Source organism: Emydura macquarii, unplaced genomic scaffold, assembly GCF_026122565.2.
Source record: "Emydura macquarii macquarii isolate MOO-44397 ecotype Brisbane River unplaced genomic scaffold, CSIRO-AGI_Emac_v2 contig_1119, whole genome shotgun sequence".
In the NCBI taxonomy this organism is placed as follows: domain Eukaryota; kingdom Metazoa; phylum Chordata; order Testudines; family Chelidae; genus Emydura; species Emydura macquarii.
This window is the reverse complement of record NW_027131256.1, coordinates 10131061-10143092: the sequence shown is the minus strand read 5'-3', so window position 1 is coordinate 10143092 and position 12032 is coordinate 10131061. Positions and strand designations below refer to the sequence as shown.

Sequence of the window (12032 nt, the reverse complement as noted above, 5' to 3'; positions counted from 1 at the left end):
GGTGTGCATTTGTATGACCTGCACTGACTGGGGTGTGAATCATCTGCTTTGTATTCTCTCTGTTAATTGCATCATATTGGTGAGAACCAGGGGACAATGTTTGCTGGTGACTGAGAGGGAGATGTGTAGAGGTTTCTGCCAGCTTTGAGCAGCCTGACACAAGATCCATTACTGGCAAATTTGCCAGCATCAGAGATGCTGAGGTCATGAGTGCTCTGTGTATGTATTTGAGAACAGGTCACTGTACCTTAGTGCTTTTTAGTGGGATATGTGCTGTTTAGCAAATGAACGATGCCGTCTCTATTTACTGGTTGTATGTGCTGGTTTCTGTGCTGGACCTTTGTCTCATGCCCCTGCTATGCTGCGTCTATGCTTTGGGCTCTCACCTTTGGTGCTTTGTGCTGGATGTGTGGAGCTGTGAATTGCAGACTGTCTTGTGAGCCAGGTTTTACTTTGATTTGCTCATTGCTGTTCAATATACTTCGTTCTAAAACCAAGGAGTCCCCGTCCCCTCCCCCCCTCCCCCCCCCCGGTCCTCCCCCCATTGCTATGTTGAACACTAGCAACTTTCTTAACCACGACAAAGTGAATTTCAACAAGCATGCAACACAGGCAACAAATAACCAGACGAGCGGACACCAGCCCTGACCTCTGTACACCCTGCTGTGATCCGGAAATTAGGATGCAATAGCCCCTTGACATTCAGAACTTGAAGGAAAGCTGTCCTGTCCCCCATCACCCTGCAGTGCTCTGGACATGGAATGACACTGCATGCCCAAGAATCCCTTTCTTCCTTCTTGGCCATACCTACCAGGAGGTCAGTGTGAAATTTGAAATTGTCCCTTTTGGGATTTTGAAACGTTTTAACCCCCATTCATCTGGAAACTTGCCTGTCGCTAAATGAAGTGAAGCAGTCAGAAGTCAGTGAATGCTGAGTTAAGGTTGAAAGGTCAGCTATATCTCTGCTCCCTAATGCTCCTGCCTTAAAATAAGCTCGCTCTGTACCAATCATTCTACATTATTTGGTAAATAGTGTAATTTCTAATGCCCTACAAACTGGAATAGAGCCTTTCACATTGTGAGTTCACACACACATTCAGCAATGGGGCAAATTTTCACAGCCTCATAGTCTGATCCTCTTCATCTCACACCTTGACATCTCCAAATGATGGGGATTAATTAAAATGGTTGGCAAATTCGGGGGGAGGGGCTGTATTCTTTCCTCATGGAGCCATTAGACAAAGGTCCCCAAGGGAGGACTGAACCTGGAAACATTTGAGTTCACATGCTGACTTCCACCTTGAAGATGGAATTGGTTTGGATTTGCTTCCCTGACTCTCTTCCCCTTCACATCTCTTCAACTCAGTACATTAAGCCAAGGTGCCTTTAGAAACACAGAGCTAGCTTTTGCCTCCCTACTGTGACCTGGACATCACAGGCCTAGTCCTTTACAGCATTGTCACTCCGTGGCCACTTGCTCTGAGTGACCGAGCACTGCTGCCTGTTCCCCCGCTTATAGTCGACTGTGATACAGATTGGACAGCCAGCAGAGGGTGAACCCTGCTGTCAAATGTCAGCAACTAATCCCAGAGAGAATACTACATCTGTTATACCTGGGGAATAGGAAGGGCTTTTTTACCCCACAAAAATCAGCCCTCACCCCATTCCTCCAATGTACCATCTCTTTGGTGTTAGGCTAGCAAGAATAAGGATTGTTCTATCAAATGTTCTAATGGTCTTGGACTCTCCTTGCATCCACCTCTTACGCTTCCAGGGCCTCTGTCTGAGGGCTTAGTGAGGGCAGAATATAGCTTTCTTCAGATGGAAGATGTTCTCCTTTAATTCCCTGTATCCAGGGAATAAGGCAATTGTTTAGTCCTCTGTGAGATGCAGGGGGCTGGCAGAATAAAGCAGACCACGTCAAGTCAAGACATGTTGTTAGTAGGGATGGAAGCTCCCTTATGTCCTTTCTCAGTGACAAAAGGAGCCAAATCTGACCCATGATCCAGGCGGCAGGAAGCAAATTCCCATCCATCCTGGAATCACTTCTCTGGTCTCCCAGTGCAATTGGAAACTAATCCCAAAATCCTCATTCCCAGCCCCTGGACCATCATCCCTGGGGCCTAACTATAATCTGGCACCATATTCTCAACTCTGAGAAAGGGAACACATCTTCATAGCCTCACTGATGTAAGGCTTTCTCTAAACTTTTCCCTCTGTTTGCACACAGTCATCTGTCAGAACACACACACACACACACACACACACACACACACACACAGAGAACATATTTATTCATAAAGACTTATCTGAGCCGTCAGTTGGTGCATCCAGTCACTCTGCTGCTGCTGTGCTGAAGTCTCTGGTCCCTTCTGCGATGGAAAGCCAAGTTTCATCTCTCACTCAGGTGCTGTGCTGACCTCATTGTTGACTTCACAAATCTGGGCTTATTGCTGGTGCGGTGACATCACAATGCAGAACTGAGATGTTGTCTCTGCCATCTCCTTCCATTGTCTCCTATGTGGGCAGGAGTCTTAGTCCCTCCCTTTGGGATGGAAAATCTTTCAGTAACAGACAGTGCGTGGATGTCTCTTTCCACACTTCCTGTTGTTGGAAAAGTGGAGCAGAAAAAATCTGAGTATCCCTCTCTCTGATGTCACATTAGCTACGCAGTCATTCATTGATGGTTCCTCACATGCTTATGTCTCTCCTGCTTTCTTTCTCTTTGCCATCACTGGTCCTTACATTTCGTGGACTTTGTTTTTGTTTTCCAGGTTTTACTGTGGTGAGGGAGGTGCTGGCATATAGGTCATGTCCCAGCTTCTATCACATCCCATCCTGCCGTCTGTCTCTATAACCATTCCTGTGTCTGATCCACCCCGTTGTATGGTCGTTTTCCTTTCTCTCTCATTTCTCTGAGGCTGATGTGGTGTCTCCATGACCCTCCTCCTTAGTTGGTTCCTGTCCAGCAGCAGTTCTCAATTTTATGCTGAGGTGCTGCTACTGCCTCTGATGCTCCCAGTGTCTTGTAACTTGTGAAAACCAGGCGGAGGCCATCACTGGAACAGGCTCCGCTTTATTCGCATTCTCTCAGTTTGATTCCACAGATAGAGAGTTGATGAGATTCGTATATTGGTTAAGGAGATTTGAAAGGCTTCCTGCCCAAACCTAACTTCCCCAGCAGAAGGTATAGAAAACAGGGTATGTTTCTCTTTCCCCTGTCTCTTGATGAGATGGCCTAGTTTCAGCAACACTCATCACTAAAACAGTGATGTGCATTTTCCACTCCTCACTCTATACTCTTGATCTAAATATCGAGGCTCCTCTGATCCCAGCTTGCCCAATAGCAGATGCAAATCTTGCTATCCCACAATACATCATGGGGTGAAGAGCAGAGAAGTGTAAATTTGGATTAAAGGCATGGACACTGTGGTCATGTGTCTCCTCTCCTGGCTCCAGAACTCCAATGATGACAGTTGAATCTCAGCTTTTGTTTAAAAAAAAAATGTTTCTAGATTTCATGGTTGCAAAGGAAGGCGTTTCCATGTGACTCGAGTGTCACTGATGCATTGATTTCTGCCGGAAAGTGCAGGTAAAATCCTATTTCAACGGAAGCTTTGTAAGCTCCATATCATTTTCTCCTACTGAGTTTATTCAGACCATGGAGTTTTCTATATAGAGAGCTATGTCCCAAAGTAAAGACTCAGGACACAATTCTGGTCTTCTGATAAACATGTGTTGCAGTCAGTAGGGTGTGGATATCCAGGTTCCTTTGTGCAGTAAGGGTCATAACAACCCAGGAGGGATGATTTTACTAATAATTGCATAAATAAATAAATTGTACGACTTAAATTTCCAGCTTAGAATGCTTTCTGGTGTGCCTATCATTCAATAGCGAAATTGATTTTTTATTTAAATTTGGCAATTAGTTAGTCAATAGTCTTGAAAGAAGTCAATTGTAAAATAGTACATAAATACCTATCTCAAAGTGTGGTAATCACTCCTAAATTGTACCCTCTAGTACGTATGTCCATTTATAGATCATTATAAGTATCAAATAGAGATTTAAATAATAATGTATTAGGACATTTTCAAAGCACAAATAGGAGTCTGTGGGAGTTGGGTACCTAACTCATTTAGAAATCCCATTCTTAAGCATTGAATTAACTAGTTTTGGTTTCCTCTTGTGCCTGTTATACACTCCTAATCCGATTTCTGATGTTTGAGTTAATTTTTTAATCTATCCTCTACTAGGTCAATGACAGCATTTAAAGGAGACTGCAAAGTTATGAAATTGTTTGCAAAACACATAAAGGTAAGCAAGTTCAGAGCTAGTTTTGATAAAGTGGCTAACCAACCACATGCCATTGTCTTTGGCATGATATTGTAATGATACTTTTCATTCACATCGCTCCTTTCTTCAGAAAAGGCTTCCGCTCTGTACCCCAACAACACAGTTCTGGGCATTCAGCGAAGCAGTTCCTCTGATCACGCCTCAAACTCTCCTCATGCCCCTGTGGTTTTTTATTCAGCATAGGCACCTGCACATGTTCTTAAGATCAGAACATCAGTAACCTGTGTGGTACCCAGTCAAACCTTTTGTGTCTCAAACCAGCCTCTGATTTTGTGCCTGTTTAAAAAACAAAACAAAAAAGCACAGGCATGTGTTTGCATCCCCAAAACTACACCTTCATCCCCATTTGTGGACACAAACCAGGTAGTCAGATGCCCAGCTACTGAATGTAAATGCCTGTTTGTGTGTACAGATGATATGTGTGATTTGCAAGTAAGGAAATGAGAGACAGTGGATGAAAATTGGGCCCTCTATATAAATACTGTCAATCAGGTAAATGTCACACACAGTATATTTCTTCCTTCCCCAGTCTAGGGCATATTAGTGTGAAGCCAGTTTTGCATTAACTTTCCTGAGGTTGTGTGCTCTCCATTTAGTTCTAGAGGATTGATTTAATTGTGGGGAGGCCAATGCTATTCAAACCTCAGAAAAAGAGTTCAGGGTGAGATTTTCAAAGGCACGACTGAGTGAATTTCAGTGATTGACTTTCAAGAGAAATTGGACACCTAACTTTGTGCACCTAACTTTGGACACCTTTGTAACTTTGAAAGTCTCTCCCAAATGAATTAGTTTTACAATCTGAGAGATGAACAGTGTGTCTCTTACTGTCTTAGGGTACAGTGCTTTAGCTGCCACCCACTAACTGTCTGTGTTGACCCTGCTACCACACACTAAAAGTTCCCTAGTGTGCTTTCGGAACTCTTAATGTGTGGTAGCAGGGCCTACACGGATCGTTACGGTGCAGCAGGTTAGAATGCTGTAGATTATACCCCATCTTGCTGCATGCTACTTCTTCAGATAGACCTGACCTTAGATGGTGTTTTAAGAGGAGTTATTGTGCTATTTGGAATTTACCTCCAGCGTGAATAAAATGTTCTTTAACAGGGAATCCTAAACACTTGTGGGTTTACTGATGCAACATTTTCTCTTTCTGTCCTTGAATTAGATAAAAGAACAGATGCACATGCTGGAGAATGGTGTTATCCACCTGGGTGTTGGAACACCTGGAAGGATAAAAGCACTAATAGAGCAAGGTAGGAGAGGAGGATTGAGTGGGCAATGGTGATGGACATGTAGCACTTGGCAGAATAAGTGAAACTTCAGGTTCTGGAATAGCCTGAGTCAGTGAATTTGGGGATCTGCTTTCACAAATGTCACTCAAATGCTGGTCAAGAATATAAGGTTTAAAAATCCAGGAAGCAGAACACAGTGGCTTAGACAAAAGGAACTAGGCAATGCACAATTCTGAATTTAATTTTTTTTTTCTTTAATAAAAAGCTTAAATTGGATTTGTTTGGTCTTTCAGTTTATTATTCTGTCTCCTGCCAGGCTTGAACAGGAAGTTAGTTTCTTTGTTTAACCCTCCTTCTCCTTCCCAAATCTAAGTTGTTTTTCTGCCATATATTTTGCTTCCTAAGTAGATATTTTCAATAAAAACAAAATCTAGTGAAGATATCACTGGATACTAACCGTGGTCCAGTCATGATAGTTCCTTCTTTGGGTCAGCTGGCCAAACATAGAACTCCACTTTTTCTCTCTCTAGGAAGCAGAAACAATGAGATGTTTTGATGTTGCTGTGTTTTACAACAATGTTCAGATATCACAACGCAGCAGCGCATCATAGAGCTGATGTTGCTGCATCAGCCCAAAGTTATGTCAGGAGAAGAGACAGTGGGCTAGTACCAGAAGCTGACATGTTCTTCACGTCTAGAGCTGTCTGACAGTTTAGTGCAGCAATGAGAGGCTACTAAGAAAAAGCTGGCAAGAAAAATTGTGGACCTCACCCGCTAGATATGGAAGAGTTAACAGGGCTGGCAGAGGGTCATTTCCCAAAGAACTTCTGTCTCCTTCCATTCAGATGGAAGATGACCAAAGCCCTTCACAGTGCTGCTGACCTGAAGCTCATTTAGGGCCTCATTGTGCAAGTTGCTAAGCATCCTCAGTTCCCACTGATTGGCTCTTGCTGGCTCAGATCCTTGTAATTTACCAACTTGTCATCAGCCATGGAAATTCAACTCCTTTGGTTTCATGAAGAGGAAGTCTGGGGAATTCTTTGCAGGCAGGATATTAGCTCTTGACAAGCCTGGCAACAGTAGTTGCTCTGCTTTTGTGTTTATCTTCTGAAAAGACATGGGATTATGTGGTAAGGAAGTTTGCAGTGTCATTGCATTAGTTTTCCAACCAGCAAATGTAGTACTTAATGTTCAAAGATTACTTGCCCTGGGAACAGACAGCAAATGATGAAAAAGTCAAAAATCACTTTGATAAGCACGTCATGTTACCTTTATTATAGTAAGACTTGCACTGTCTTTTCAGATGGCCTTAGCTTGAACTCCTTGAAGTATCTGATTCTGGATTGGAACTGGAGAGATCAGAAATTAAGGAGAATGATTGATATCCCTGAGGTACAGTATGATCACCTTTTTTAAATGACGTAATTACATGAACCTTTGTGTCTAGACATGGTTAATGCTTGGATGCTGGGAAGTCAGGATTTTCTGCTGTGAAGCTGATTTCTGGCATTGGCACTCAAGGAACACAAAGGGGTTAGCATTTTACCTATAATTCTGCACCTGGGGTTCTCCAGCTCAGAACTGAGGAACTTGGCGGCTTCATCTCTCATCTCATGAGCTGCAGCACACAGTGCCAATGTGTTCCAGCACCCATTACCAATTTTCCCTGCTGCGATGTCTGTGAGCTAGTAGTTCTGCCCCTCTCTGAGGCTCTCAGCAACCAGCTCCTGGGGGAAAGTTTCCTCAAAAACTGAAGAAAAGGAAATAAGATTCAGCAGCTTTTGAGGACACATCTGCTGACCCCAAGATGGAAGGAGCACATAGGGCCTGTTGAGTCACACTACAGCCTTATATAGAACAGTGTAGCACCATAAAGCAGCAAATCACATAGGCCTGTAAGTCACAGGTAGAGTCTTCTCATCCTGACAATTCCATGTGTTCTTCAGTGGCATGTTGCAGCACTCACATTGTTAGCTGTGCGTTGTTGTGCTGTGGTATTTGATATGTAGTAGGCTGTATAGATAACCAATATTCATCACAGAGAGAGAGAACTCCACACAAGTCTCTCCAGTCAGTATTAAAAGGCTCTTCTGTCCAGGCATGCGTTTATCTGGAGCCTCCAGAGGACAATCCTTTCATACACAGCATGGACCTCTTTCACAAGGAAAAGAATTGTCATACACCCCACCCTACTCTGTACTTTAACATGTTTTTTGGTGTGTTTTATCACATAACACCACGTGCAGAAGGTTGTGTTTCTTGTGCTTCAGGATGCTACAGTGTCTGCTGAAATATTTGAAAGTAATTGAGTAGCAAAGAGAGCAGCTTCACTTAATGAAACAAAGAGGCTCCCCCTTGTGGTAAATCTTCAATAGACATCTAAACTTGTGAGTTTGCTAGGGTACTTGCACTAAAACCTAGAAGGATATGTAAGCCATTTGGACACGGATGAACAGATCACAGAAATGTTAGCAAAGGACACTGGCACAAAACTCTGCTACTACGAAAAGTGCTATGGGCTTGTGTGAGGTACAGATGGATCAGAGTTTTTGTGAGTCAGCCTCAGGCAGCAAACTGCAGACTTTGGCTAATCTACCTGGACTTGAACCTGTGCAATTACAAACCTGAGACTTAGGCCTCCTAGCCATTCCTTACAGCTGAACAAAACATTTGTTCTGCAGGTAGCATGCCAAACTTCCTGAATGCTATCTAGCAATGGGGAGTAATCCTACAACTGGGATACTGCTGGGGTAACAAAATTGTGAATCTAACTGTATTTAACTAGAAAAAAATAGTGTAACACTTAATTACAAAATTAAAAGCTTAGGAACGGTGCAAGTTAAAGACGAATGTGCAACCCAAACTTTGCCCTTTCATGCATCTTCTGCATTATGGAACAGCCTTCAATCACATGCTGTTTCTCAGATAACACAACAAACAGGGTTTTTTCCCAACAATTTAGGATACGTATATGAAGCATCTTGTAGTACAGTACTATGTAAAAGTACTACTGCATATGCCAGACAGAGTCCAGGAAAATCATTTATATGGAAGGCATGTAGTAAACTGTACTCAGATAGCATATTGCAGATAAAATGTCATAACAGGGCAATAGTGAATCCCATCAGATGCTGGCAAAGGCAAGACTTTACATTTGGATTAAAATTTCATTGAGCCAGGGACCTTGTTCTCCAACTTGTGTGTAAAATGCCAAGAGCACTATAAATAGTAATAAATAACAACATGATAATGCCTGATTTTCAGCAATGGCTTCCAATATGTGGGCCTGCAAATAATCACCCAGCTAGGTGGTATCCACTGTTAAGTGAAGGTAGATGTGTAACTGCTAGCAGCTCATTAGCAGACTCAGTCAGGTGGTGTGCTAATTCTTTTGCATCCATAGCTAATCATGGATGCAAAAATGCACCAATACAATTGGGGACCAGACAAAGGCCCTTTTACAATATGACCCAGACTTCTTCAATAACTTCTGTATGCAGAATGACTTTTGGTCCTGCAGAATTAACAGGAAGCATTATTGTATCTTACTGCAAATATGATGGTACTATTTGTTTAAACACAGAGAAGCCAAGGACCTCTGGAAACAACATGCACATTTTTATATTAGCGTATGGAAAAACTCATTGCCTGATTTTCAGAAGTGTGAAGTGCCCACAGCTCCCACTAAATGCACACTTACCTCTTTCCCAGCGGGGATTGGAGAAGGCAGCAGAGAGGATGAAGGTTGTGGGCTAAGAACAACTCTCAGTAAGATAGTTATGGGGAGAGCAGAGAGCAGCTGTTCTTGGGCATGTTGGTGTGCATGGTTAATTTTTTACCTGGTGGAGTTCTAATAAACATATGAGTTTAAAAACAAAAACCAAACCCTTCCTATGCCTTAGTTCTAGATCCCAGCACATCTGTAGAGGACACGGACATCCTGATGCAGTGCTTTTCCAGTGTCACAGGCAGAGTTATGTATTCTTCCACATTTCCTAACTTAACGATGGGCAAACATGTAACGATAACATCACAATAATGAAAGTTGTTGTATGTTCATGTCCCTGTTCGCCCCTACCCTCACCCCAAAGAAGAGGGGAAAAAAGGAGACATTCAGGATAATCAGGCTAGATTAATAATAATAATAATTAATAATAATCAGGCTAGACTCTTACAAAGCTGTCTCCTGAAGAACTTCTAAACTCTGTCAAAGCATAACAAGTCCAATATAATCTGGTTTAACAGTCTAATCTGCCTATAGACAAAGTTTTCTACATCAGAAACTTACTATGTAGATATTGGCTGCAATACGAAGTAGTAGCCTAGTAGCTCCCAAAGTTGACAAAAGTTTATAATGTGCAAGCATCAAATTGAGCTTTTCAAACACTTCTGTAACCCCATTACATTTGTTCTTTTTGTAAACAATAGAGGGGTTGAGCCTTCAGGAAGAACTATCCAGTCTGAAAATATCAACTTGTAAAAGTGAGCTATTCGAGTTATGTGAGCAAAAAAGCTTTTACAATGAAATTCAAATGAGAAGACTGTTGTTCCTCCCTCTTCCCCCTTTACCTAACTCAAAAAGGGGAGAACAGAAATTTGCCAGACCACACCATCCATCTCTGGGCTGAGATGAAGCATGGAAACATTCAGACCAAAAGGTGACCTTTTCTGTAAATTAGTCATAACTGACATCAGGATTATAATGAAAGTCATAATTGTCGTCAAGCTCCTGTCCTTGCTATGTTGTTAGTTGGAATTTCCTCTCAAATACATCTGGTGGTCTTTAAAGTAGATTAGCTAAGAGACGTTTAACTAAATAGATAGTTTATAGAGTTCACTATATTTCTTTTGTAAAATTTGTGTTTGTGTGTGAGGGTCTCTCCTTTACTCAGCCTCTAATAAAACTTGTGTAGATAAGCAGAATGATGGTGTATATGCAGAGCACTTTCAGTAATCTTCCTACTTCACATCTTGTTTAATTTTTGTCTTCTTCAGATAAGGAAAGAAACAATTGACCTTCTGGAAATGGGAATGATAAAGCTGTGCAGAGAGGATTCTGTGAAGCTGGGACTCTTTTAATGGTGTAACTAACAAGGATGCAAATTGCAGCTGTATTTCACTTATCATCCTGTCTCTTAATAGGCAACTGTTCAGTTCTTCCATTTCTGAGATGCTTAGCAGAAATATGTGTTGCAATGTTTTGTCAGCTTCTGGTCCTCTTATAATAAAGCAAAGGTTTGTATGTAGATTTTGCACTAGAGTTGTTATTGCATGAATAATATAATACTGAAATTAGATATACATTGTGTGTAAAAAGTAGGTGTGGGTTTTGTACAACCCTTAGGACACTGAAGTTGAACATATCTGAGCTGAGTGACTCCCACAGCCACTCTCTTCTTCTGGCCCCTTCTTCCACTCTCCCAAAAGGACACCTTCAGTGCCCCTCTAGGAGTGATAGAAGACAGCTCATGCCTGTTCTGGGTACCTCTGACCCAGAAATTCCCAACCTTCACCACTGCTGCTTCTTCCTGGCATGCAGAAGGCATGTGGCCATTACAGAGACCAGTCCAGACTTAGTCAAGAAGTTTTAGCCATATCACTCCTTTAATACCTTATTTAGCTATCCCCACAGCATGCTGATGAGTTAGAGCTCTCTGTCACCACTGTATTTCATAAGGATGCATGCTGGAAAATAACACTGGCTCTTGCACTCTCAGCACTTTCATGGTAGGGCAGGAAACTTTAGAGGCTGAGTGTTTCTTATGACAGAAAAATTACCATGATACCTACAGCAAAAAAAGGGTCTAATCTTGCAACTCTTACTCATGTGAGTGGTCCCACCAATTTCAGTGTTGCTGTAGTCATGAGGTCAGAGCTATTGGATCATGACCATATCTGGGTTGGTGACACACTTGCTTTTTACTTTGGGGGACATGGCTATACATCCTGGCTTATGTTTTTGCTTAATAAGCTTGCTTAATGAGCCTCACTTTATGGCACATTCATGCACACCACCACCCAGTTCAACATTATTCCGTATCACAAATGAGAAGTTATAACCTTCACCCAGCATTTACTCAGATTATAACGTACTGTGATCTGACCACAGCTGGACTGCATGGGTCACCAAGTGCCAAAACCAGAGACCTGTGCAAGGGCTTAGATGCTAGCAAGAGGCGATTGTCATGGTGGAGGTCTGAAAGACTGCTCTCCAACTGGCAACAGAGGCCAGCTCAGAGTGGCCCATCCTCCAAAGACATTTCCCTGTCTGTTTATTGCTCTTTTCAGGATCTGATTCTGCCAGCAATAAAGAGTCTCTGAGAGCATTTCAAGAGTTTATTCTGGATTTGTTTGCTAATTTTTGAACACACAGGTTTGGCAGTTGGGCATTCCAGCCCTGTCGGACTGTCCAGTGTCACTGCTCTGTGTCCATCCGCAACCGCTTG

General features: G+C 42.3%; 1 protein-coding gene across 1 annotated transcript in view; it reads left to right on the top strand.

Annotated features, from left to right (window-relative positions):
- The window catches only part of CMSS1 (cms1 ribosomal small subunit homolog), a 333908-nt gene extending 323076 nt beyond the window's left edge, over positions 1-10832 (top strand). Inside the window, exons 7-10 of the mRNA XM_067546148.1 lie at positions 4255-4315; positions 5520-5607; positions 6890-6978; positions 10582-10832. Of these exons, the coding sequence (XP_067402249.1) occupies positions 4255-4315; positions 5520-5607; positions 6890-6978; positions 10582-10665 (322 nt within the window). The 3' untranslated portion in view covers positions 10666-10832. The remainder of the gene's footprint in view (positions 1-4254; positions 4316-5519; positions 5608-6889; positions 6979-10581) is intronic.
- Positions 10833-12032: the final 1200 nt, after the last annotated feature.